The following is a 27,435-nucleotide window of genomic DNA, read 5'->3' on the forward strand; positions in this document are numbered from 1 at the left end:
CTTGGAAACTGTGTGAAACCCCCACTGAGAGTGTTTTGTTTCACCTTCATATAATTGAGTAAATCCTATTGGTTATTTATATGCAATATTTAAGAAGTATGTTGACATATGAAATAGTGAGATGAAACTCTCTATTGAGAGAGGGTGTTTCATACATCCATAAAATTGATGTGGCATTTTTAGAAACAGGGACATGAAATCCTCACTGTGATTAGCCTAACTGTAATGTGAACAACCATTAGTTCTCAGTTTTAGCGGACGTGCATATACGCTTTGATGTTTTTTAATCTTTTTGTGTGTGTAATAGAGCGGGGAAACCTGTTCGTCTAATAACAAAGACCAGACTCACGCCACGTAAGAACTTGTTCGATTAGCTCTCAATTTATATGTATTGAGTAGGATTAGATGAGTTTGAATCTCAAACAAGTCAAACTTATTCTTAATTTTTTCTAATACCATTCAATACATATGTACTGGGAATAACTGAATAAAGTCTAACAGGTGGTCATGTGTACCTTTTCCATGAGAAAACTGGATGCCATCCGAAATTCAAACCCATGGACGGTCGATTTCGAGTGAGCGATGGCGGCCAGGTCATGTGTACCCTCTCGTTCAGAAAAACAGCACAGCGAGCAGTCGAGATGGTTAAGGATTAGTTTAGGAACCCCAATTTTCTAAAGAATTTTGATTTTTCTAAAAGAAATTAGTTTATTTTTCTATAGAAAAATAGAAATTATTTAGGAATTAGGGTTCTCAGACTAGCTCTAAAGAAAAGAGGGAAAAAAAAACTGGTGCTGGTGGAAGCTGATGCTGGAAAAAAGACTGATGGATTTGGCAGAGGCTGAGGTCACATTTGCCCTGTCCGTCCGTCCGTCCATCCGCCATCTAATCATTAATTAACGATTTTTAATATTAATGTTTTAGGTGCAGCTTGCTTGAATGCTGCTGCTGTGCTGAGAGACGGACGGATGGATGGACGCACGCAGTAGACTGGTCGTACATTCTCCGTATGCACCTGCGGACTGCGGTACGTACTAGTCCTGCGTGTGCCAATGTGCCATCGCAAGTTGCAGATCACCACGCCGCGCGAGCACAGGCGCAGGACATGACAGGACCCTTGCTTTTGCTTTCCTGTGGGCTCTTAATTACTTGGGGGCACCGATCGGCGATCGATTGTACTCCTATACATGGTGCCATGCAGTGCCTTGCAATCATCGCGCTGCAGTAGCTCGTCTTGGTCCATGTGTAGGGCTGAAAAATTAGCTCGAGGCTCGCGAGCCGGCTCGAGCTCGGTGCGGCTCGGCTCGGAGCGGCTCGCGAGCCTCGAACGAGCCGAGCCGAGCCTTTTCTTCGAAATCGTTTTTTCAGCGAGCCGAACCGAGCCAGCTCGCGAGCCGGCTCGCGAGCCTTGCAAAAATGATCAATTTATGGAATAATAATGAATATTAGATAATTTTATGGATAATAGATCATTTTTTAGTCTTTGATAATGAATATATAATGTTAATTCACCAAATAATGCAACGATAAGTACCAGAATATGGCTCGCGAGCCGAGCCGAGCCAGCTCGCGAGCCGAGCCGAGCCAGCTCGCGAGCCAAGGTCGAGCCGAGCCGAGCCTCTTTCGCCAGCTCGTGAAATGGACGAGCCGAGCCGAGCTCGTTCAGTCACCAAGCCGAGCTCGATTCGGCTCGTTTCCAGCCCTATCCATGTGTGCTATTGGTTTCTTAAATATTTACGTGTCGGGAATCAGTTTGTTGATCATTTTAAAAAGATTATTATTTTTAGACACATAATTTCTTATATACCACATTTCACCTATTGTTTATTACAATCAAGATACTTCAACATTTATTAATAAATATTACATATATAGTGATCTCGTAAGTTTGTGACTCGACTAATAAAAAACCCTACGAACAACATTTTATTGAAAAATTAACTTTTTTTAATTTTTTTTGTTAAGTTATTGATGAACTGGATTTCTAGCTGTAGAAGATATAATACGTTTACTTATCAAAAATTATATATCACATAGAATACAATTCTATCATGGAGGGAAAACAAAGATAAACATACAATGTCAAATAAATGATGAAAACATGGTATATCAGAGTTAAAAGAGTTAAAAGCCGAGACATTACTCAATCTACGATGAAAAAAGAAATAAGAGGTGTATAGCCGCCAAGCACAGATGGGGACCACTTGTGTGTGCGCTTAGCAATTTGTGCCCTTTTTCTGACACCCTCACTTCTTATCCGGAAGCGGTGGATAGGGACACATGCGCCCGCCCGGGTCGCATCCCGACCCGCGCCACCGGTCCGACCAGACCGCCGACCGGCTCAGCCGGTTCACCACTTCTCACTTCACCTGCCTGCCGCTTCCTGCTTTCCCGTTCCTGAAAGAGAGAGAAGCATATCCTCACTCTAGTCTCTCTCGCCCCATCCCCTTCCCCGTCCCTCCTCCAGCTCCCTCTCCTCCGGCTGCTGCCCCTCCACCGTCCGCCCCTCCTCCCCGCTGCCGGCCACTTCCGGACTTCCCCGCCGCGTTACCTCCTCCTCCTGGCGCTTCCCGCTTGGCGGTTGCCTGGGATTTACCCCCGCTCTGTTCCCCTTTCGGGGAACGCCTTCAGAGGCAGGACGGGTACTTGGTCCGGGAGGCGCGGCGACGGCGACAGCGGCGAGTGATTTTCGGTCGCCAGAGGGAGAGTTTTTTTTAACGGGGTTTTGGTGGGAAGGAAGGAGGCGGCCGCGAGTAGGCGAGACGTTCATGGGTTAGATCTGGCGGTCCGGCGGCGCGGATCTGAGCGAGGTAGGCTGTCGCATTTTTTGCCCCCTCGGGCGTCTGTTTCCATTTCCTTGCAGTTGCCTGCAGTTGGCAGGAGCTGAAGGCTACCCAATCTCTCTCTGCAGGTTTCGGTGGAGAGATCGGGTGGTGGTCACTATCTTCGCCTCATTTCGAGTAGATGGAGCGTCTCATGGCCAAATCGGGCATGTATGGCGGATTCTGCTACTGTCTGAAGCAGCGTTGCCTGCAGATCTGAAAGTCACTTGGTCTCCTTGCCCAGTTGACCTTACTGAATGACATTGCTTTCCGCGGTTTGACTGTCATTACATCCTTTTCGGTGTCTGATCAAAAATTTTTAGCACGAGATGACGTGCTTCTAGTTGTTGTTGATATCTTGTCCTGAGTTGAGTAAACCTGAAGCTGGAAAGGAGCGGATCACATTCGTGCTCTTGCTCTTGTTGACTTCTAGGTCTATCTTAGATACCTAGAGGCTGGAAGGGGTCAGATCCAGTTCCTGTGGTCCTAGTAACAAGGTCCTCTTGGGGGAAGGCGCCATGACCTACTTCCCCGAGGAGGTGGTAGAGCACATCTTCAGCTTCTTGCCATCGCACAGCGACCGGAACACGGTCTCCCTTGTGTGCAAGGTGTGGTATGAGGTCGAGAGGCTGAGCCGACGAGCGGTGTTCGTAGGGAACTGCTACGCTGTGCGCCCTGAGCGTGTGGTGCTGCGGTTCCCCAATATAAAGGCCCTCACGGTGAAGGGGAAGCCTCACTTTGCAGACTTCAACCTTGTGCCGCCTGATTGGGGTGGCTACGCAGGGCCATGGATTGATGCAGCAGCAAGGAGCTGTGTTGGTCTCGAGGAGTTGCGCATGAAGCGGATGGTTGTGTTTGATGAGAACCTTGAGCTGCTAGCTCGGTCATTCCTGAGATTCAAAGTCCTTGTCCTTATCAGCTGCGAGGGGTTTAGCACCGATGGTCTAGCTGCTATTGCGAGTCACTGCAAGTGAGTTTTCCAAATGCTAGTACCTTATTAGAGTTTTCTATGGCTTTTTTGTTAAGTGCATCATTTTGCCTTTCCTGATCTGCATCGTAACCTTTTTAAGGACGTACTGATGCCACTATTTAGTCCTTAAGCAGCTTTTGCAAGTCATTGCAAATGACTTTGCCAAGAATATCGAAGTTCACTCTTTTTTTCTAATAAAATTAATCAAAAATTATTTCCTTGGCAACGTTGTATGCAATTACCTTTTGATATGTCATTATTTAGTCCTTAAGCAGCTATTGCAAATGATCACGCCTTGAAAATTTTGTTTCTTTAAGAGCGTCACAGTTTACTTCCTTAACAATGTTGTACGCAGTTACTTCTTCGTATAGGGAACTAGAACAGTACACTTTTGTGCTTTCTTTTATTTTCTCTAATGCTTATCAGTTAGGTGCCATTGCTTGTTAGTTTTCTATAAGCTTATCTTCTGATTGTGTTTTCATTCCATTTTACAACTGTTCAAGTCATGCATTGTCCTGCTCATGCTCCCTTAATGAGCTGAACTGTGATGAACCATTTTATTCAAGTGGTATTTGATCTGTTCTTGCATTTGCTCTTTAGATATTTTACCATTTTTTGCTGTATGACTTCTATAATTTAATTCAGTTTGATGAATTAATACAGTTTTAGCCATATTGCATATAGTTAAGTGGTTGTGTTGTGGCTGTACTGCATATGACTTTTCTAGGACTGGATGCAAATTCGCATGCAGTTATTCAACAAATTATTATCATTAGTAATATCAGTAGTAGTTGAATGCTTTTAGCTGAATCCGTCAAGTTTTTGTTGTTACATGGTATTTCATGGTTAACGTGTTGACTCTGCTTTTTTTCTTCTATCTGTTATCTAGGCTCCTGAGGGAGTTAGATTTGCAGGAAAATGATGTGGAGGACCGTGGGCCCAGATGGCTTTCCTTCCCTGATTCCTGCACTTCGCTGGTCTCCTTGAATTTCGCTTGCATCAAAGGGGAGGTGAATTCTGGTGCGTTGGAGAGACTTGTTGCTAGGTCTCCAAATCTACGCAGTTTGAGGTTGAATCGTTCTGTTTCAGTAGACACACTCTCAAAGATACTATTGCGAGCCCCAAATTTGGAAGACTTGGGGACAGGTAATCTGACAGATGAGTTCCAAGCTGAGTCCTATTCCAGGCTTACTAGTGCTCTGGAGAAATGCAAAAAGCTGAGAAGTCTGTCTGGATTTTGGGATGCTTCTCCTATTTGTGTTCCGTATATCTATCCCCTCTGTCATCAACTAACAGGCCTAAACTTGAGTTATACTCCCACACTGGATTATTCTGATCTAGCTAAAATGGTCAGCCGCTGTGTGAAACTCCAGCGTCTCTGGGTGAGTTCCCTTCTCTTTGTGTTGGCTTGATATTTCTGTACGTTGAGAGAACCACATAATGAATTTGATCCTCCACAGGTACTGGATTGCATTTCAGATAAGGGTTTGCAAGTGGTGGCCTCCAGTTGCAAGGACCTACAAGAACTCAGGGTGTTTCCATCAGAATTTTATGTTCCTGGTGCTTCTGCAGTGACAGAGGAGGGACTTGTTGCAATATCGTCAGGCTGCCCAAAACTGACCTCTTTGCTGTATTTCTGTCACCAGATGACCAATGAAGCGCTAATTACTGTAGCTAATAACTGCCCAAATTTCATCAGATTTAGACTCTGTATCCTTGAGCCAAAGAAGCCAGATGCCATGACAGGCCAGCCGTTAGATGAAGGTTTTGGTGCGATTGTCCGTGAATGCAAAGGGCTAAGACGTCTGTCAATATCAGGTCTTCTCACAGACAAGGTTTTCATGTATATTGGAAAACATGCAAAATACCTCGAAATGCTTTCTATAGCATTTGCTGGAGATAGTGATAAGGGGATGATGGACGTGATGAACGGGTGCAAGAATCTGAGGAAGCTTGAGATCAGAGACAGTCCATTTGGCGATGTTGCACTCTTGGGAAATGTTGCCAAGTATGAGACAATGCGATCCCTTTGGATGTCTTCATGCAATGTCACATTAAAGGGGTGCCAGGTCCTTGCATCGAAGATGCCGATGCTCAATGTGGAGATCATGAATGAACTAGATGGAAGTAGTGAAATGGAGAACCATGGAGACCTCTCTAAAGTGGACAAGTTATATGTTTACCGCACAACTGCTGGAGCGAGGGATGATGCACCAAATTTTGTTAAGATCCTACAGAGCTAGCCGCGACTACCCTTATATCTTCCCACCTTGAGAGGTGATACTTCTCTTTTATCCACCTTTTTATCTGGAAGTATCATTTGCCTGCTTATCAATTTGTTTGATCTTCTGCTAGTCCATTGCTGTTTGAACTTAATTCTTTTGTTTTGCGCTTAGTAACTTGTTGAATATTGCATTTTCTAATACATGCTCCAGAACATGCGAACTAGTATCTCTAGGCCCCTGTTGCTCATTATATTGAGAAGCAACATCTATACGCCCATTAAGATCAGATGACATTATAGACCATATCTCCAATACTGCATGAAGAAGCTTCTGCTATGTGTTTAATAATAGATCAAGCCTGTTTGCCGAAAAGATCAAACTGGATAGTACTAGTACTAGAATTTTATCTGGATAGTACTTGAAGCTGATGTTTGAACCACTTTTCTGCTGCAAAATTGTAGCATCCCATTTTTGTGTTTCTCTCAGTACATTGATTGTGGCTACTCATAGTGCTAATTTCTGTCGAAGTGTGAACCACTCAGATTCCAGTACCTATAGAGAGCAGCAGGACCTGATATGTCTAACCCTGTTTTCCCGCTCCTACTCGATTGCTTTTACAGATGGTCGGTGGAATCCGGCATGCCTGGGGCCAGGGCAACAGTGGTAAGTTCTTGAATCGTCTCCCCTTTTGCAGGGTCAGGAAAAGCCACACTGGCCTGCGCCCTTATCGTGGAGCAACACGACCGGGAATCCATCATCATCCTCTGTACCACCGCCCCCCTCCCTTTCAGTGTCTGGTCATATGGCCACCCAGGCCCCCCTTTATTACCTGTGAATTCTCCCACTCGAGAGGAGGGGACCGAACGGATAACTTTTTCTAGCCATGTAACATCTCTAGTGTACTTGTCTCCATTTGCTTTTGACATTGGCACGGTGGATTGTGTTGCTGGCGTCGCTGTTGTAGTGTTTTGTTTCGCAAACCTGAGAATTATCGGGACATTCCGGGGACGACGCTCTGTTTCTTGCTCCTGTGAATGCATGGACTGCATGTAATATTTGATGGCCTTGCAGGATTTATCGTACACACTTTTCGCCCTTGCATATTTCTCGTCTCAGCCCACGTAAGCTTGGTTGATATTGCATGGCTAAGTGATTGTTGGTCACCTGGTAAATATTGTTACGCCATCTTCTACAACTAAAACGAAGTGATATCGTTGGTCCGCCACTGCCTCCCTCCGTTCCACCCTGGCGGTGGTCTCGGCATCGCTTTGGATGTGTTTGGTTTTGTGTTTGGTTTTAGGTCAAATAGAATGAGGTAGGGTTATCCTTGATTTGGGGGCAGGGTTATTTCTAACTGTCACATCTTTTTTTGTTTGGTAGAAAAGGATAAATTTAGAACCACTCTAGTTTTTGTTTGGATGGTGGTCGAGAGGGGCGGTGGCAGCTATCCTAGTTTTCAAGACAGAGAGGGGCAGGTGCTTGATTTTTTTGGGAACGCGTCGTCACAAAAAATTGACGGTGTTAACTTTATCTCTACGTGACTCTTATATAAACATCATATAAAATGTGGTTGTCCTCTTCTATCCCTCTACATTCAACCAAACATGTCATGCCTCCTTATCGCTCGCTTCTCTGTACACCTGGTTCTTGGTCTCGGGTCTTGTGCCCTCGCTCATCGTTAGGGGTGATAATGGACCATGATTTAAATGTTCCTTCATAAATTGTTAGTACCCTTAATTTATTTTAGTTAAAAATAAATAGGAATAGAGCTTGATCTCGATCTGATCCGATCCTTAAATTTTGTAGTGTAAAATTTAGAGCCTATTATTACTCCTACTCACCGCACGCCGCCGGATGTGATATTCTTTCATCATGTACCTCTAACAGTCGACACCCGCATCCCGTGCTGTTGTCCTCGCAACGTCCACAACGCCACCCTCGTTCAGTGGCATCTCGCCGTCGCCACCCGCTTCATGTGGCGTCGTCCGTCGCAACGCCCACACTGTCACCCTCGTGCAGTGGACGAACCACATCCTTTGCTGTCATCCTCCGCAAGGCCCACACTATCACCCTTGTGAAGTGGGGTAGCTAGATTTTTTCATGAGATATGCAAGAATTTTTTTCATAAATAATTTAGTATAATCTATAATGATTATTTAGTATAATCTATAATGATTTGGTATACAATTCATAATATAAAGATAAGAATAGAATATGAAAATATATATTTAATATTTAAGTCCATAAGTGCATATATTAGAATGCAAATATAATATAGAATTATCTAAACATCAAACACAAAATACACTGTTAGTGTCAAGTTTTTTTGGGCCTCAGTGGACTGGTGGTCTGGTGGGTTGGCTTAGGGTATGCCACAGCCCACCCATACCATCCATTAGCTACAACATTGTCCTTGTGACTCTATCCCAGCCGCCCTCTGCATCGTTCTCACAGTGCACCCCCGCGACTCAACGCACGATCTGCACCGTTCTTGCAACTTACCACCGTGACTCAAGCGCACGATGGTCCACTCCGTCTGTGTCGTGGCTGTCGCCTTCCCTCCCCCTGCCTGATGATCGACGAGTGCCACAGACACCCTCTCCCTCGTCTCCTGCATCACATGTCGTTGTCCTCCGCACATGGCTGGTCCTAGTATATCAGGGGTTCGGAGCAAAACTAATAAGGAGGCCTCTCCCATCCCCCCACACAGTTGGACAAAAAAATCAAACTTTAGAACCTTATATAGATTATGATCATGTCGTTCATAAAGATTGAAAACTCAATTACGAGTTTAGTGTTAAGGTGATCTAGAGTTGTAGAGACATTGTTAGCGTCAACGAGATTGGAGCAACGAGGCCATGAGGGCATCGGTGACTCAGCGTGTCACTGCATCACGTTAGGAGTCTATGACGATTTGTTTTCTATGACCTTGACATGCTCATCAATTTGTTTGTCCGATTCTCAACAAGTTGCAAATAGCGATTGTACTACCAAATGGTGACTAGGCTAACGCCGATTACAAAAAATCTATAACATACAATGTATACTTGGTGTATACTTAGGGGCCCCATAGCTTTGAGGGCCCAGTGCGGCTGCCCACCCTGCCCCCTTAGGACCGATACTACCTCCGCATCGCTCATGATGCCATCCTCCGATCTTCGTGACTCTACACCCCAAGTGCGCGATGAGCTACTCTGCCTCTACCGCGAACACAACCTTCCCTCCTCCTACCTAGCCATCAACGAGCATCGTGAGTGGCACCGTCCAAGGAGTACCAGAGAATATGCGTCAAGTGAGATTAGTGTTATTATGCAAAGTAGTAGGATGGGCTCTACTCTGCTACAATAGGAATGTAGAGGCATCAATTGTCAGCATAAAACAAAACCACGTGTCCAACTCCTCGAATGGAAAGGTTTCTCTATCGCACGCTATTGGCAGAGCTCTACGGTGATTAAGCTACTCTTGCCCGATGGCGAGAGCAAACATCGTCAATCCTCTCCACGAGATCTCCCATGCCACTATTCTCCACCTTTTCATAGGAGAGCATGAGTTGGGCTGGTGCCACGCTGTACTCAGCCGACGCTAGCGATGTCGCGCTGGCCGCTGCACTTGCGGTTGAGGAAGTAGGCGCTGCGGTCATGGTGGCGCAACAGAAGGCCGTCGCGTATGTGAAGGTTGCCACCATGGCTGTAGACAAGACGAACTATGTCATCATTGCTGTGGAGAATGTCTTCGCGAAGGAAGCTAATGCCGGTAGCTTCCCAAACTGGTGTTAATGCCATGCGATGCGGTTCTCTAATCTCTGTTAGGGATTTTGCTTCGATAGCGTACTAAGTTGGTATTGTTGAGTCAAACTCGACACATGAACAAAGTTTTCATTGCATTTTATTATAGTATAGAGTGGATCACTATAATCATGTCAAGGTCAGGAATTCTCTGTGCTATGCCATACAACAGATGAGGCATCAAACATATATGTTACAGGGCATGACCAGGTTGTGCTCCACTGTCGAACAAGTGAAAGGTCGCAAGATGAAAAGGTTGTAAATCACCTTGACCATATTTGTAACATGCTTGAGCAGATTTCTTTAATTTGACAATAAGATCTAAACAATAGCAATTCGTTAGTGATCTTTGACTCCATAGAATTGGGTGACACATCAAAGTATACTTACATAGAAGATGGTTAAATCGAAGACGATGATGAGTGTGATTTGAAGAGTTTGTGGAACAAAATTTTTCAGAAACTAGATCAATGGGAGAACACTCAAGTTCCTACCTTGGATGAGTTTTGCCGACATTATTGACTGGGATGTAGATGAGTGGTGGGATCGTAATATGCGATGGTTGTTATGTATAGACTTCATGTAAGGTTATTTATGTGAAACTTCATGTAAGGTTTTCTATGCGCTACTTCTAGTAAGGTTGTTTATGTGAGACTTCATGTAAGGTTGTTGAAAGGATCACGATGCCCAAGAGGGGGGGGGTGAATTGGGCTTTTCTAAAAATAAACACTAATTGAAACCTAAGCAAGAGCCCAACTTCACCCCAACGACTAGCACTAAGAGAATAATACTAGAAATACATTAGTGCTAAGACAATACTTCAAATACTTGCTAAACAAATGCACAATGTAGAATGCTTAAATTAAGTGCGGAATGTAAAGCAAGGCTTAGAAGACTCCTCCAATTTTTTCCGAGGTATCGAAGAGTCGGCACTCTCCACTAGTCCTCGTTGGAGCACCCGCGCAAGGGTATCGCTCCCCCTTGATCCTCGCAAGAACCAAGTGCTCACTACGAGATGATCCTTTGCCACTCCGGCGTGGTGAATCCCTCACGATCGCTTACAAACTTGAGTCGGGTCACCAACAAGATCTTCACGGTGATCACCGAGCTCCCAACGCCACCAAGCCGTCTAGGTGATGCCGATCACCAAGAGTAACAAGTCGTAGACTTTCGCTTGACCAAGAGAAGCCTAATGCAAGTGGTGTGTGCCCTAGGTGGCTCTCGCTAGCGCTAATGAGGTCCAAATGCGAGATTAAGATTCTCTAATCACCTCACTAGGCTTTGTGGTGCTTGCAATGTTCTACCAAAGTGTAGGAGTAAATGTGGGCAGCAAGACAATGAATATGGTGGGTGGAGGGGGTATAAATAGCCCTCACCCACCAACTAGCCGTTACCAGCAATCTTTTGCGCATGGGCGCACCGGACAGTCCGGTGTGCCAACTGTGCGCCACCGATGCGCCAACTGTGCGCCACCGGTCGACTCCAACGGCTAGTTCTGACAGCTAGCCGTTGGGCAGATGGCACACCGGACAGTGAACAGTCACTGTCCGGTGCGCACCGGACGGTCTGGTGCGCCACTAAAATTCAACTCGTGAACCTTGCGCTCTCGGGTTTCTGCGCGGGGGAAACCCTTCCCCCGGCCATCTTGGCCCCACCTGACAGAGGGCGCACCGGACAGTCCGGTGCCCCACAGTCAGAAACCCTAAATTCTATTTTTTGCTGTTTTTCAAATCAATTTTCGTTCTAACTTGTGAGTATGTTCTAGAGTGTCACCTAGCACTATATGTGAGTGTGAATATGCACCAACACTACACTAGAACTCTCTTGGTCAAACTACTCATCGACAACCCCTCTTTATAGTATGGCTAAAACAAAATAGAAGACCTAACTATATCACGAGTGTCCGCAACTCCTTGACACTCGGACTACGTAGACCTTCACTTTTTGTTTCGACGCTTTAGCCGTTGCTTCGAGTTCTTATCTCCGGGATTGTTTTCCCCGTTGTAGTACATCTTCTTGAAATGTGACCTAACTTACCATTTGTCTTTGCAAAACACACGTTAGTCACATATAACATTACGTTGTCATTAATCACTAAAACCAACCAGGGGCCTAGATGCTTTCAATCTCCCCTTTTTGGTGATTGATGACAACCCTACAAGATTTGTGAGAGTAGTTTGTTTTGAAATTTCTGTCAATAGAGAAGATGGTTAGTTGTACCCAGTAATCTTTGACAGAAAGAGTGTGTACCATAATAATAAGAATGAGCACATACACATCGTAAATTCCTTGTTCATATAAAAGTGAAATCAAGTCGATGAACAAGAACTAGAAGACTGGTGATAACATATAAGGTGAAAACATAATACACACACAGTCAACATAAGCATCGAGAGTATATAATAGAGTTTGTGAGCCAAAATCATCATACAAAGTGGAGCTAGTACAGAGAGTAACAAGCACATATATTACATCAAAATGACTCTCTACTAACTCCCTAACTCCTCCTAGCTCTCACAACTCTCATATCTCTACCCCTTTGGCGTCAAACACCAAAAGGGAACCCGAACCTACACACCAGAAGAGGAAGGAGGTGGCGGGGGCGCATCCGGTCGCGGTCGTGGCAGAAGAGCAAATGCCAGCTGAGGGTCAGAGTTAGTCTCGGATCTAGGATCTGCCGTAGAAGCTGGAGCTGGTACTGACTCGGACGGAGGCTGTGCTGCAGGAGCTGCCGGAGCTGAAGAGGTCACAGACACCACCACAGCAGCAGTGGTCACAGCAGGAGCTAGTGGCACTGGCGGCTGGGTGCTGACGGAGCTGATGATCGGCGACGAGAAAACCAGGGTGACCGGCCGGAGCGGAGAGGAAGAAGGACCAACTGTAAAAGAGGGGGTCCTACTTGAATGGCTGGCACAACAGCCGCCTGAAGAGCTGGAGGGGGTGCAGACTGAACCGGAGGGATTTGAACACCGGTATGCTGAAGAATGTGAGTCATGAATGCCCGATGCTCAGCCATGTCTGCTAGAAACTGCTGCTGAAGTGTGTCCTGCCTGTCCTGAATAGTCTGAAATAGTGAAAGCATCCTCTCAGACATCTGCTGCTGGACCGCTGCCTGACGAGCCTGCTCAGCTGCTAGTCGTGCCTGCTCGGACGCCATAAGAGCCTGCTGCTATGTAAGAGTCTGAAGGATAGCAGCCAGAGCAGGGACAACCGCAGGAGGGGCAGCAGGAACAACACTGGAACTCCCGACCTCATGATCATGTGAGTGGGGACGCGGAGGTGGAATCCCAAAGTCATCATCATCATCATCATCATCATCATCGTCAGGAGCTGCTGCGCCCTGAGTCTCGAACTGATGAAAAGTGGTATCCTCGGCTTGAGTGTCAATCACTGGAGCAGGTGCCGACACTAGGTCCTCAGGGGTGGGACGGTAGGAGCCAAAGAGGAGGCGAGAGGCCTCAAGAGTGCCTTGGAACTTTGGTGGTCGAATCAGCTGAGCGAAGATGTGGCAGAGATAGTGAGCATATGGTAGCTGTCGCCGGGCACGAAGACCATCCAGTACGGTGTCCTCGATCTCACAAATGAGGAAGTCAACAACATCAAACTCTGAGTGAGAGACCAGGGCACCAAGTAGCCAGAGCTAGATATGAGTGGCAGCCTCCCTGTAACCCATCCACGGCAGAAGCGTCCGTCTCATGAGCTAATATAAAAACTTGGCCGCTGTAGTGAAATCTGCCGGAGAACGTCACGACCCATCTGAGAAGGGCAGTCGGAACAAAGCCGCGACGTGAGCTGTACCAGGAGCAACTCCGCCATGAGGGCGACGAGGAGGATTAGAGGTGCTGTAGCACAAGCTGTGAAGACGAGTCGATGATTCGTTGAATCCAAACAGCTGGTGAATCTGGCTGGCATGAAGTGTAACATCCTCTCGCTCAAAGCGGAACCTCATCCACTGGTGATTAGGGTCGATCCATACAAAAGCATAGAAAAATCGGACCCATTCCTCAACATATCTGCCACTGGTAGTCAAAAGAGTGAGAAGTCCAGGCAGATATGAGAGGTGTACCTCAGAGTCAGCATCGACGGCTAGCAGAAACGTAGGAAGATCCAAAAGCCGGTGCACTCGCAGAGCAATCTGGGCAGACATCTGAGCTCGAAAGAAGGTCTCCTGTATCCGGGTACTGAAGAGATCGACTGTAGCAGGGTCTATCTGAGCCGGTAGCCAAGTCTCCACGGGTACATGTCTGAACCGACGTACCCGTGCCGCTGTAGCACGCTGAAGATCAAACAACCTGGGATCCACAGCTAGTGGTCGCACCTCAGTCTCATCTCGCTCCTGGAAGCGGGCAGGTGGAATATGTGGAGCGGAAAGGGGAGCGGGAGGAGGAACAGTGGAAGCTGGAGTGGTGGAGGTGGCAGGTATGGCTGAGGTGGTGGTTGGCGCAGGAGTGACTGGAGTGGGCAAAGTGGGTGGTAGAGTGGTAGCAGTGGTGGGAGTGGTAGGTGCGGAGGAGCGAGGCCGAGAGGCGAGACGTCGAATGCGATAAGCAATCTGATCTAAAGAAATCCGCAGCTGATCACCTCTCTCTGCCTGCTCAGCAGCAGCAGCTGCTGCTAGAGCTGCTCAGGCTGCTTTATCCAAACGCTGCTTCTTGCGGCCTTCCTGCTGCTCTAAGTAGACCATCTTCCCCTTGACCTGCCTGAAGGGGCGAGGAGGGTCCTCGTCATCTCCTCCCCTGGCACCGACACATTCTTCGTGCGCGACATCCTGACCTGACGACTGCATGTGAGAGAGAGAAGCTAAGCACAAGAAGATAACAGTCAATAGGATGACAAAAGAACGGATAGCTACTTGGAAATCTCACATGAGAGGGAGAGAGTCCAGGCAGGACAGGAGACGGCTCACAGGCAGACGAGGTCATTGAAATGACAGAAGAGGTGAGCACGTATTAGTCACATAGTCATAAGTATATTGAATGTGAATAAATACATACACAGAGTGTTAGGGCACAGAAATCGAGAGATATGGCGATCGAGAGGTCAAACGACGCGAAAACGGCGTTTGAACGTGAAATAGTGCCATAGGGGGTTCGAAATTGGAAATGAGGCATGAAACGACGTGGAATTGAGCCGATACTTCACGAATAGGTTTATATGGGTAAATATGAGTGAAGTGTGCGCTTGGTTTGATATTAGGCGAGAAAATGGGATTTGGGCACTCGGCTCGGAAACGATCGCTAGAAATGGGGATTTGTGTAAAATTGAATCCTGGGATATCGGATTGGCGTGAAATTTGGCGAATATGTTACTAGAGGTATTTTGAAGGTGCTTGAAAAGTTTGGGTTCAATTGGAGCAATTTTGGCTGGTTTGGGCATTTCGCCGAGCACGTGGCGTGCGGTGTTCTAGGGTTTTGGAAAAATGCCTATTTGAGGATGTGAAGCCCTCCCTAAGGAGCTAGGAACCTGCATGGGGATTCAATAGAGTACTAGGAACACATCCAACCACTTGGATTCACTGGATTTGACAAGAATTGGAAAAGAGCACAAGAGGTGGAAGTGATGGGCTTGACTGGCATTGCAATAGGAGAGAAGAAAAGAGGGAAAGCATGGATGCTCACCAGAGAGGGGGAAGAAGTGGAGCTCTTGGTCGCCGGAGGATCGCCGCCGGCGAGGATGGTCGTCGGAGAGGGGAGATCGTAAGAGGAGCAGAGTGAAACTAGAGCAGAGAAGAGGGAATTAATGCCTGACCTCGGGCTCGGGCAGGGGAAGTTTTTTTAAAAACGAGTTATGGGTGCACCGAACAGTCTACAGTGCCTGTCCGATGCACACCAGACCGTGGACAGGAAAGAGGAGTTCTGCGCGTGCGCGGCTGGTGCACCAGACTGTCCGTTGAGCCCAGACAAAGGGAATTTTTAATTTTTTCAAATTTTCTATCTAGTTTTCAATCAAACCAAATCCCAACTTATAATCACACAAAACAACACTTGTTGGGACAGGTATTGGCACCCTCATATATTTTCTCATAATTTTCAAAATATTTTGCCATAGGCTAGATAATTTTTAGAGAAAATAGGCAAATGGTGAGATTTGCATTTTGGCTTTGCAGTAGGGGTTTTCATGAAAGATTTGAGTTTTGAATACTCCCCCTAAGTGTAGTGCTTCATGCATATCTCAAGAACCAACAATTGCATAGTAGGTAGGAATTTAAGTACTAAAATCCTAAAACTAAGACTTGTCAAGTTTGAGCCTGAGTTAAGCTTTTTCACTCGCTTTGTTGGCGGTTATCTTAACTAGGTTAGACAATCCCTAGATGTAGCACAAGAAATTTAAATATGCAATACAAGCTTGACAACACCATTTGAGATCTTAAATAAAATTTTTGAGATCAAGTATATTTAATTCATTCCTCAACATGCAAAAGTGGGTTTTATCAAGTGGCTTAGTGAAAATATCCGCTAATTTATCTTCCGACCTCACTCCTTCTAAAATGATGTCTCCTTTAGCAACATGATCTCTAAGGAAGTGATGACAAATATCAATGTGCATGGTGCGAGAGTGTTGTACAGAATTATTAGCAATTTTAACAGCACTCTCGTTGTCACACAATAAAGGTACTTTTTCTAGAACTACGCCATAGTCTAGAAGAGTTTGTTTCATATATAAAATTTGTGTGCAACAAGCACCCGCGACAATGTATTCCGCTTCGGCGGTTGACAAGGCAACACTATTTTGCTTTTTGGATGTCCATGATACTAGTGATCTCCCAAGCAAATGGCACCCCCAGAAGTACTTTTTCTATCAATTTTGCAACCGGTATAATCCGAATCGGAATAGCCAATCAAGTCAAAAGTAGCTCCTTTGGGATACCAAAGGCCAATGCTTGGGGTGTGCTTGAGATACCTAATAATTCTTTTAACAGCGCGAAGATGAGCTTTCTTAGGATTTGATTGAAATCTAGCACACATGCAGACACTAAACATGATATCGGGCCTAGATACGGTAAGATACAATAAACTACCAATCATAGAACGGTAGAGAGTTTGATTAACCGGGTTACCTCCCTCATCTAGGTCGAGATGTCCATTTGTTGGCATAGGTGTCTTGATTGGTTTGCACTTCTCCATGTTGAACCTTTTGAACACGTCTTTGGTATACTTCTCTTGTGAGAGAAAGTTACCATCTTTCATTTGCTTGACTTGAAAGCCGAGGAAGTACGTCAGCTCACCAATCATTGACATCTCGAACTCCTTCGACATCAACTCACCAAATTCCTTGCAATGATAGTCATTTGTCGAGCCAAAGATTATGTCATCAACATATACTTGACAAATGAAAATATCACCATTATGTTTCTTTGTGAATAGAGTTGTGTCGACGGTCCCGATCTTGAAGCCCTTTTCGATGAGGAAGTCGCAAAGACGCTCATACCAAGCCCTTGGAGCTTGCTTTAATCCATATAGCGCCTTGGACAACCTGTAAGCATGGTTAGGATATCTAGGGTCTTCAAACCCGGGTGGTTGCTCAACATATACGAGTTCATTTTTGAAGCCATTTAAAAATGCACTTTTTACATCCATTTGATAAAGCTTTATATCATAGCATGAAGCATATGCGAGTAGGATACAGATGTCTTCCAGTCGAGCAACCGGTGCAAAGGTCTCTCCAAAATCTAAGCCTTCAACTTGAGAGAATCCCTTTGCAACAAGTCTTGCCTTGTTCCTAACCATCACGCCTTGATCATCTTGTTTGTTTCTGAACACCCACTTTGCTCCAATGATTCTTGCATCTTGTGGGGGCTTCTCCAGGGTCCAAACTTGGTTATGGGTGAAGTTGTTTAGTTCTTTGTGCATAGCGTTCACCGAGTCCGGATCCTATAGCGCCTCATCTATACATGTAGGCTCAACACAAGAAACAAAGGAGTGATGTTCAATAAAAGAAGCATGTTTATGTGATCGAGTAATAACCCCTTGTGAAGGACTCCCAATGATTTGGTCTTTTGGGTTAGCATGAAGTAGAGATGAGTTTCTCCTGTCAACCACTTGGGAAGAAGATCCTGGAGCATCAACATCTTTGGCTTGTACCCTTGCTTGTTCATGAGAGACAAAGGTATCTTCATTTGCATGCCTCTCATCTTTTTCATCATCTTGTGGTACACTTGATGAAGAAGGCCTGTCAATGTTTTGCACCTCTTCTTCATCTTCTTTTGGTTTGATAGCTACAATTGGCATGTTCTTCATGGCTTCCCTAAGTGGCTCATCACCTACATCATCAAGATTTTCAAGTGCTCCTTGGGAGCCATTAGTCTCATTAAATTCCACATCATATGTTTCTTCTACCACGCCAGTGGCATGATTGAATACTTGATATGCTTTAGACTTCGATGAATAACACAATAGAAAACCAATATCACAACATCTTTGAAACTTCCCTAGGTGATGGCGCTTCTTGTAAATGTAGCATTTGCATCCAAACACCCAGAAGGAGACATCTGATTTTTCCCATTTAGCAGTTTATAGGGAGTCTTCGCAAGTAGCCGGTGAGGAAATAGCCTGTTTGATGCATAACATGCAGTGTTGACAGCTTCGGCCCAAAACCTCTCCGGTGTGTTATACTCATCAATCATTGTTCTTGCAAGTGTGATAAAGGTCCTATTTTTCCTTTCAACAACTCCATTTTGTTGAGGTGTATATGTTGCAGATACTTCATGCTTGATCCCAATCTCATCACAGTATTCATGAATGTTGGTGTTGTCAAATTCTTTACCATTATCACTTCTAATCTTCTTGATCTTGCAATCAAATTCATTTTGAGCTTTCTTGGCAAACTTCTTAAATATAGATGCAACTTCAGATTTATTATGGAGAAAGAACACCCAAGTGTATCTTGAGAAATCATCAACTATCACTAGACAGTAGAGGTTGCCACAAGCACTTACATAATTTGTAGGTCCAAATAAATCCATATGAAGTAGTTCCAGTGGCCTTGATGTTGACATGAAAGCTTTTGTAGGATGTATGTTAGCAACTTGCTTCCCATCTTGACATGCACTACAAGGTTTGTCCTTTTCAAACACAACATCTTTTAATCCTCTAACCATGTCCTTTTTTAATACTTTCTTGAGTGTGCTCATTCCAACATGTGCAAGCCTCCTATGCCATAGCCATCCAAGTGATGCTTTGGTAAAGAGGCAAATTCTTAAGTATGCATCTTCAGAGGTGAAGTCCACTAAGTAGAGATTGTTGTATCTAAAACCTTTGAACACCATTGATTCATCATCCATTTTTGATACAATAACCTCTGTTGGAGTGAATAAGCATTGAAGTCTAAGATCACAGAGATGGCCCACTGATAATAAGTTGAAGCTCAAAGGTGCAACCAAGAGAACATTTGAAATTGATAGGTCATTTGAAATTGCCACCTTGCCAAGTCCTTGAACTTTCCCTTTTGAATTATCCCCAAATGTGATTTTGTCTTGTCCATCAACATTCTCATCAAGTGAGGTGAACATACGTGGGTTGCCTGTCATATGTTGTGTGCATCCACTATCAATAACCCAATGGCTCCCACCGGTCTTCTAGTTCACCTACATCCACAGACAAATCAAGCTTGAGTTTTGAGGGCCCTATATTGCATAGGACCAGTAACTTTCGCAATCAAGGACTTTGCAACCCAAATTTGTCTAGGTCCACTCTTGCTTGGTGGACCTCGAAATGTAACCTTGACTTTTCCATTTGCTACTTTTCTTAGAACATAATGAGCATTGAAGGCAAATGGTCTTGAGTGCTTAGGCAAGGGAGTTGGTGGTTTGGCTTTGCAGTTGTGGGCAAAGTGACCTTCTTTTCCACACTCAAAGCATTTGATAGGCTTATATGTCTGCTTTGGCTTGTATTGAGTGGTAGCTTTCTTTTGCACAAGAGAATTGTATCCAATATCACTCTTGTTATTTTTCATGACAGTGTTCATGAGCAATTCATTTTGGAGATATTGGCCCTTATTGAACTTTTGCACACTTGTTGCAAGATGTGCATTTTCAGTCTTAAGTTTCTTGACCTCATTTTTAAGCCTTTCATTATCCACTGCCAACTCATTGTTGAAATCATTGTTCTCAATGGCAACCGTTCCTCTAGTAGTTGCATCAGTCAAGTATCTCTTCAATTTTTGGTTGTCTAATGTCAAGACTTCAACTTTTTCTGTCAGTTCATCATGTAGACTAGTTTGATCTCCTTGACTCAAATCATCACATGAGGTTGCTACATCAATATTAACAACAGGGTTAATAGCCTCATGTGTATTGCAAGATAAAAGTTCATTTTCAACAAGATGATTATCATGATCAAATTTAATCTTAGTATAGTCTTCCTTGATTTTCACTAGTCTATCTTTCAACTCCCTATTAGCTTCATTTAACTTGTCACATTTATCCTTAGCATCTTTTAGGGAGGATGTAAGCTCATTTACAGTGGATGACATAGTTTTGTTTTCTTATTTCATTTCATCACTAGCTTTCATAACTATGTCATATTTGGCATTCAAAGATTCATTTTCAATTTTCAACTTATCACATTTAGCTTTTGACTTCCTAACGATTTGAGTGTATTCTTTAAGCAAGTCAGCTAGTTCATCATAGGAAGGTGAAGCAAATTCATCATCACTATCACTATCATCAGTAAGATCATTTTCATTTTGTACCTTCCGTTCACCTCTAGCCATGAGGCATAGGTGAGAAGTCGATGATGGCGACGGTGGTGGTGAAGAGAAGTCCCTAGCGATGGAGGCAACTTTTTCATCATTTTCTTCTTTACTTGAAGAAGATCCACTTGATGACTCAATGTCAGTGAGCCAGTCACCAACAATATATGCCTTTCCATTTTTCTTTTTGTGGAACCTCTTGTGCTTCCCATCCTTGCTCTTGAAGAATCTCTTTTCCTTTTTCTCATCATCGCTGTCATCTTCTTTCTTGCCCTTGAGCTTGTTCTTCTTGGGCTTGTTACATTGATGAGCAAGATGACCAAGCTCTCCACAGTTATAGCAATCCATTTCAGAAATGGGCTTTCTTTTGCTGGAAAAGAATTTCTTCTTCCTTGAATCAAATTTGATGCCTTCTCTGTTGAGCTTCTTTAACATCTTGGTGGTCTTCCTCACCATCAAGGCAATGTTAGCATCAAGGTCATCATCACTTGAGGATTCTTCCTCAATTTGTACTTTAGCTTTTCCTTTTCTTTCTTGATTTGCTTTGAGAGCCAAATCCTTTCTCTTGGAAGATGACTCATCCTTGTCATTGATGTGCATGTATATCTCATGAGCGTTGATCTTTCCCAATATCGGTGTAGGTGTGGTAACTGAAAGATCCATTTGATGCAGCATTGTGACAATGTGTCCATATTTGTCAATTGGGAGGACACTGAGAATCTTCCTCACAACATCCGGTTGTGAAATTTGTGTAAGCCCCAAGCCATTTACTTCCTCTACAAGAATATTGAGACATGAGTACATAGCATTTACATTTTCATTAGCAAGCATTTCAAAAGAATTTAACTTTCTCATATCAATGTGATATCTATCCTCACGCTCACTTCTAGTTCCTTCATGTAGAGCACATATGTCCATCCACAAATCTTGAACATTTTTATGGTTTCTAACTCTATTAAACACATCTTTGCAAATGCCTCTAAAAAGGGTGTTTTTGGCCTTAGCATTCCATTTCTCATAGTTAAACTCTTCACCTACAAGATTTGTGGGATCTCTAGGTTCGGGGAATCCTTGAGTGGCGGCTTTGTAGACACCAATGTCTATAGCCTCTAAATATGCTTCCATACGAATTTTCCAATATGGAAAATCGTCACCATAAAAAACGGGAGGAGGTCCATCCCCATCGGACATCGTTACTCTAGCGGTTAAGCTAATCTAAGAGCAACAAGGCTCTGATACCAATTGAAAGGATCAAATGCCCTAGAGGGGGGGGGTGAATTGGGATTTTCTAAAAATAAACACTACTCCCTCCGGTTTCCTATTAGTTGTCGTTTTGGATAAGGTTCGAGTCAAACTTATAAAATTTTGACTACAAATAACTATTTTGTTATTTAGTTTTGAAACCTAATATTTATATGCATCAATTTGTCATAAAAAGTACTTTTATAAAAGTATAAATGTATTAAGAGTTTATTTGTATTTTAACAAAAAACATTGGTCAAAGTTATATTTTGGAGACCGTGTCGTTGTCCTAAACGACAACTAATAGGAAACCGGAGGGAGTAATTGAAACCTAAGCAAGATCCCAACTTCACCCCAACGACTAGCACTAAGAGAATAATAGTAGAAATACATTAGTGCTAAGACAACACTTCAAATACTTGCTAAACAAATACATAATGTAGAATGCTTAAATTAAGTGCGGAATGTAAAGCAAGGTTTAGAAGACTCCTTCAATTTTTTCCGAGGTATCGAAGAGTTGGCACTCTCCACTAGTGTCGGCGTTTCGAGACAGGGGGGTCCCAAAGCCGACGAGTGAGTGTGCTGCGTGCCCCAGCCCAGATGGGTCGAGCGCGTGGGCGAGCGCGAAGGGGGGAGAGGCGAGGTGGCCGGAGCCGAGCGTGAGAGAGGTGGAAGTCCCGCGGCCTTCGTGTTCGTCCCGCGCCCAGGTCGGGTGCGCTTGCAGTAGGGGGGTTACAAGCGTCCACGCGGGTGAGGGAAGCGAGCGGCCCCAAGAGAGCGCCTGTCCCGTCCTCGGTCCCGCGCGGCCCACCTTCTCTAAGAAGGCCCTGGTCCTCCCTTTTATAGTCGCAAGGAGAGGATCCAGGTGTACAATGAGGGGTGTAGCAGAGTGCTACGTGTCTAGCGGAGAGAGAGCTAGCGCCCTAGGTACATGCCAATGTGGCAGCCGGAGAGGTCTTGGCACCTTGCTGGCGTGATGTCGTGGCTGTCGGAGGTGCGACGGAGCCGGGCGGAGGGACAGCTGTTGGAGCGGTCGAGTCCTTGCTGACGTCGCCCTGCTTCCGTAAGAGAGCTGGGGGCCGCCGTCGTCACAGAGCTTGTGGAGCGCCATCATTGCCCATCCGGCGGAGCTGGTCGGATGGGACGCCGGTCTTGTCCTCTGTGTCCCGAGTCGATTCGGGGTAGGATGATGATGGCGCTTCCTGTTGACGTGGCGGGTCTGTGCCCTAGGCGGGGTGACGTGGGGGCTCCTCCGAAGCCGAGGTTGAGTCTGTCCTCTATTGCCGAGGCCGAGTCCGAGCCCCTGGGTCGGGCGAGGCGGAAGTCGTTCGACACAGGCCGGGGCGGAGTCCGAGCCCAGGGGTCGGGCGAGGCGGAGTTCGTCGTCTTCCGGGGCCGAGCCCGAGTCCGAGCCCTGGGGTCGGGCGGAGCGGAGTTCGCCGTCTTCCGGGTCTTAGCCCGAGTCCAAGCCCTGGGGTCGGGCGGAGCGGAGTTCGCCGTCTTCCGGGTCTTAGCCCGAGTCCGAGCCCTGGGGTCGGGCGGAGCAGAGTTCACCGTCTTCCGGGTCTTAGCCCGAGTCCGAGCCCTGGGGTCGGGCGGAGCGGAGTTCGCCGTCTTCCGGGTCTTAGCCCGAGTCCGAGCCCTGGGGTCGGGCGGAGCGGAGTTCGCCGTCTTCCGGGTCTTAGCCCGAGTCCGAGCCCTGGGGTCGGGCGGAGCGGAGTTCGCCGTCTTCCGGGTCTTAGCCCGAGTCCGAGCCCTGGGGTCGGGCGGAGCGGAGTTCGCCGTCTTCCGGGTCTTAGCCCGAGTCCGAGCCCTGGGGTCGGGCGGAGCGGAGTTCACCGTGGCGCCTTTGGCAAGGCCTGGCTGCCTGTCAGACTCACTCTGTCGAGTGGCACCGCAGTCGGAGTGGCGCAGGCGGCGCTGTCCTTCTGTCAGACTGGTCAGTGGAGCGGTGGAGTGACGGCGGTTACTTCGGCTCTGCCGGGGGGGCGCGTGTCAGGATAAAGGTGTCAGGCCACCTTTGCGTTAAATGCTCCTGCAACTTGGTTAGTCGGTGTGGCAATTTAGTCAGGGTTGCTTCTGAGCGAAGCCAAGGCCTCGGGCGAGCCGGTGATGTGTCCGCCGTAAAATGGGGTGCCTCGGACGAGACGGAAGTCTTTCGAGGTCGGCTGCCCTTGGCCGAGGCTAGGCTCGGGTGAAGCGTGATCGAGTCACTCGTGTGGACTGATCCCTGACCTAATCGTACCCATCAGGCCTTTGCAGCTTTATGCTGATGGGGGTTACCAGCTGAGAATTAGGCGTCTTGAGGGTACCCCTAATTATGGTCCCCGACAGTAGCCCCCGAGCCTCGAAGGGAGTGTTAGCACTCGCTTGGAGGCTTTCGTCGCACTTTTTTGCAAGGGGACCAGCCTTTCTCGGTTGCGTTTCGTTCCGGTGGGTGCGCGCGAGCGCACCCGCCGGGTGTAGCCCCCGAGGCCTCGGAGGAGTGGTTACACTCCTTCGAGGTCTTAATGCCTCGCGTAATGCTTCGGCTGGTTTGGTCGTTCCCTCATGCGAACTGGCCGTAGCCCGGGTGCACGGTCGGGGCCCAAGCTCTCGGGCTGGTATGTTGACGCTGTCAACGGTTTGGCCGGAGCCGGTTTTTGCGAGAGCAGCCCCCGAGCCTCTGCACAGGGCGAGAGGACGATCAGGGACAGACTCGACTTTTTGCATACGCCCCTACGTCGCCTTTCCGCAAGGAGGAGGGGGGGAGTGCGCCATGTTACCCTCGATGGGCACCGAACATGGTGTCTCCGGTGAGCTGCAAGCGGGTAATCCGAGTGGACGTCCGTGCCCCGTTCGTTGGGGGTCGGCTAGGGGCCCAGAGGCACGCCCAAAAGTACCTGCGGGTGATTTGCCGGACCCGGTCCCCTAGCGACGGGGTCCGAGGGCTCGATGCCTCCCTCCGATGGGATTCCGTTACAAGATCGTTCCCGCGGGTCTCGGAAATGTCCTAGGGTACCTCGGGAGCGCAGCCCGAGCCTTGGTTATGTATCGAACGTACCCCTGGTCATCCCTCGCTCGGTGTCTGAGGCGACTGTGAACCCTTCGGGGGCCAGCCTTCGAACCCCTGATCAGTAATGGGCGCGGAGCCCGAGTAGCCTGAGGCGGCCATGGAACCCTTCGGGGGGCTGGCCTTCGAACCCCTGACCAGTAGTGGGTGTCGGGCCCACGCGATCTGAGGCGACTGTTGAACCCTTTGGGGGGCCAGTCTTCGAACCCCTGATCAGTAGGGGGGCTCGGAGCCCGGTTCCTTCACGGAGAAGGATCCTTCTCGGGGTATCCCCCTTTCCCGGTCCCTGTTGCAAGAGATAGAGAAAGAGGAAAAAGGAAAAGGATACGAAATCGAACGACGTGGTGTACCTCTTTTTGACGTGGTTATTACGGCGAAGGCGAAGCGTCGCGCGCTTCTCCCGCCAGAGGCGCCGCGTGTCCCGCCGCGGAGTTAATGCGACGGGGCGAGTGGTTGGCGGGGTGGCCGTTACGCGTGCGCGATCCGTTCAAGGAACGGGTCACGGGTGCGCCGTCTTCACGCCGTGGGAGGAGGCTCCCTTGCTGTCCCAGGATGAGACGTGAGCCTGGCCGACGACGTGACTGCTGCGCCCGCCCGCCTGCCATCGCCATTACTGCCGGCCCACTTTCGGTCGCTTTGACCAACACGCCGGGCTGGCGCTGTCTGGTCGCCTCGAGTCGCGGCATAGACTCCGCAACCGAAGAGGCGCGATGGTGGCACAAGTGGCGATGCGATTGCTTGCATGCAGCAACTGGTGCGCCGGTTGCTTGACGCGTGGGCCTAGGCTCCCAAGCTGGCGTGTCAGAAGTCGGAGAAGCGCGCCCACCTGGCGTGGTTGCATGCCGCCTGCATGGCTGCCCGCCCCTTCCGCCCGTTGGTCTGGGCAAAAGTGGGGGGTCACTTGTAACCGCTGGACGGTCGTGCGCACCACGCGCGGCGGTTTGGCTTCTTCCGCCCTGAGCTGGTTTGCATGACATGCGGGACCCAGCCCCCGAGTCGCAGGGGAGGGCCTTGGAGTGTACTGGAGAAGACTCAGCCCGCGGCGTCCGGGGGCGCATGGAGGGAGAGTTGCCTTTAAAAGGAGGGAGACTCCTTCCAAAAGGCAACCATGTCTTCTTCCTCCCTTATGCGTCGTGTCTTTCCATCTTCCAAGCCCCCGGATGAGGGGTATCCGCCGCCTTTCCGCCTCCTCGTTGGAGGAACGCAACTCCATGGGAGTTGGTACCTTTCAGCCATCGTCCGGCTTCAAGGATTTTCATCACGCAACCTGGCCGCACCCCGCCACCGGCGGCCACCCAAGATGGTGACCTCCAGTTCGACGGTGGGGAAAGCGGGCCAGGCTACGGCCTCTACTCCTCCCTCGGCCTCAAGGATTTTCGTCATCCAGGCCAAGATGGAGGATGAGGCGAGTCGGGGGGCCGCCCCCGCGTGGGTCGGCTGCCTTTTTCTCCCCCCGCGCCCGAGGGAGAATAGCGTCCTTGAGTCCCACGGGGACTTCCTCCAGCCATGCCGGGATAGGTAGGGCACCAGTGGCCCTGGGTCTCCGTCTCCCTGCCTGAATGGCTGGTTCTCGTCCTCAGCGGGGGAGAGCCCTCCCGTCGCGACATCTGCCCCAAAGCCGTTGCCTAAGCCGCTTCGCTGCCCAGGGCGGGGGCGGTTGTCGTCGTGGTTAGAACGGGCGGCAGCGAGCCGCTCATCGTTCTTCTGTTACTCCGCAGGCCTTCCCCCTCGGAGTGGGGTAGTTCGTACCTGCGGAGGGGAACCGGAGTTCCGTTTGTAACGGCATTTCGAATGCCGGTGGGTTTGTTCATTGCGGCCGTCGGGGCCTGAACATGTATGTAATTTTGGCACGGAGCCGTGTTTTTTCCTCATTTTCGAGCACTAAGTCTCGCCTGTTGATTATCTGAACCGCTTCACCAAGCATGAGTCGCCCCGTGTCAAGGTGACGAGTGAGGTATCCGTGTCCCGGAGGCGTAGGAATCCCTCGGCCCGATCGGCCTTGTTGTCTGGGGCTCCTCTAGCTTAGTTAAAGAGACCCCTCGGCCGCCCTTCGATGAGCCGAGGCCAGGGGTAGCGATATCAGTATGGACAGAGGCGGAGTTGGCTCGAGAATGGGAACCTGGTCGGCCGGAGCCTAGTCGTGTTGTCCATCAGCGGAGCCGACGCCAAAGTCGATCAGCCGAGCCCTCGGGTCGGGCTGGCGCCCTTGGAGGCCGGTTGGCCGAGGCCCCAGGGGTACCCGGCCGAGCCGCCTGCTCGGGCCGGATTCCCGGAGGATTCCCTGGACCGCGTCGCCGTCCGAGGCCGGGTCGGACTTTGCTGAAGCCGTTGTCGATGCCGAGGGTGCCACGGCTCCCTTCAGCGCGAAGACCCGAGCCTGCAGGATCAGATCGTCTTGTAGCGTGTGCCTTCTGCGGCCGCCGAGGCCAGAAAACACACCCTCGCCGTGCTCGCGAAGCTGCGTCTTTTTTCCTCTTGTTTCGAGCATCTGGACTCTGTCGGTAACAGGGATGTTTTGTGTGAGCGAGAGTTGCTTCTCGCGGAAGGGACGAGTGAGGTATCCGTATCCCGGAGGCGTAGGAATCCCTCGGCTCGGTCGGCCTTGCCGCTTACGCATACTTTCACCCGTCCATGAGGCCCTGTCCCCGAC

At 48.0% G+C, this 27,435-nt stretch overlaps 1 protein-coding gene across 1 annotated transcript; it reads left to right on the forward strand.

Annotated features, from left to right (window-relative positions):
• The first annotated feature begins 2,200 nt into the window (after positions 1-2,200).
• On the forward strand, positions 2,201-7,118 carry LOC100278846 (Protein AUXIN SIGNALING F-BOX 3). The gene is made up of 5 exons (XM_008671272.3): positions 2,201-2,810; positions 2,912-3,792; positions 4,682-5,174; positions 5,253-6,069; positions 6,638-7,118. Exons 2-4 carry the CDS (start codon positions 3,341-3,343, stop codon positions 6,033-6,035), a joined length of 1,728 nt encoding a protein of 575 aa, XP_008669494.1. The 5' UTR covers positions 2,201-2,810; positions 2,912-3,340; the 3' UTR covers positions 6,036-6,069; positions 6,638-7,118.
• Positions 7,119-27,435: the final 20,317 nt, after the last annotated feature.

This window comes from Zea mays, chromosome 2 (assembly GCF_902167145.1).
Source record: "Zea mays cultivar B73 chromosome 2, Zm-B73-REFERENCE-NAM-5.0, whole genome shotgun sequence".
NCBI classification, from domain to species: Eukaryota; Viridiplantae; Streptophyta; class Magnoliopsida; order Poales; family Poaceae; genus Zea; species Zea mays.

What these genes read in the sequence shown, in the direction of transcription:
- LOC100278846 (XM_008671272.3), top strand. Translation starts at nt 3,341, where the DNA reads ATGACCTACTTCCCCGAGGAGGTGGTAGAGCACATCTTCAGCTTCTTG. An exon ending in GCTATTGCGAGTCACTGCAA is followed by an intron (nt 3,793 to 4,681) that starts GTGAGTTTTCCA and finishes TCTGTTATCTAG; the next exon opens with GCTCCTGAGGGAGTTAGATT. An exon ending in TGAAACTCCAGCGTCTCTGG is followed by an intron (nt 5,175 to 5,252) that starts GTGAGTTCCCTT and finishes GATCCTCCACAG; the next exon opens with GTACTGGATTGCATTTCAGA.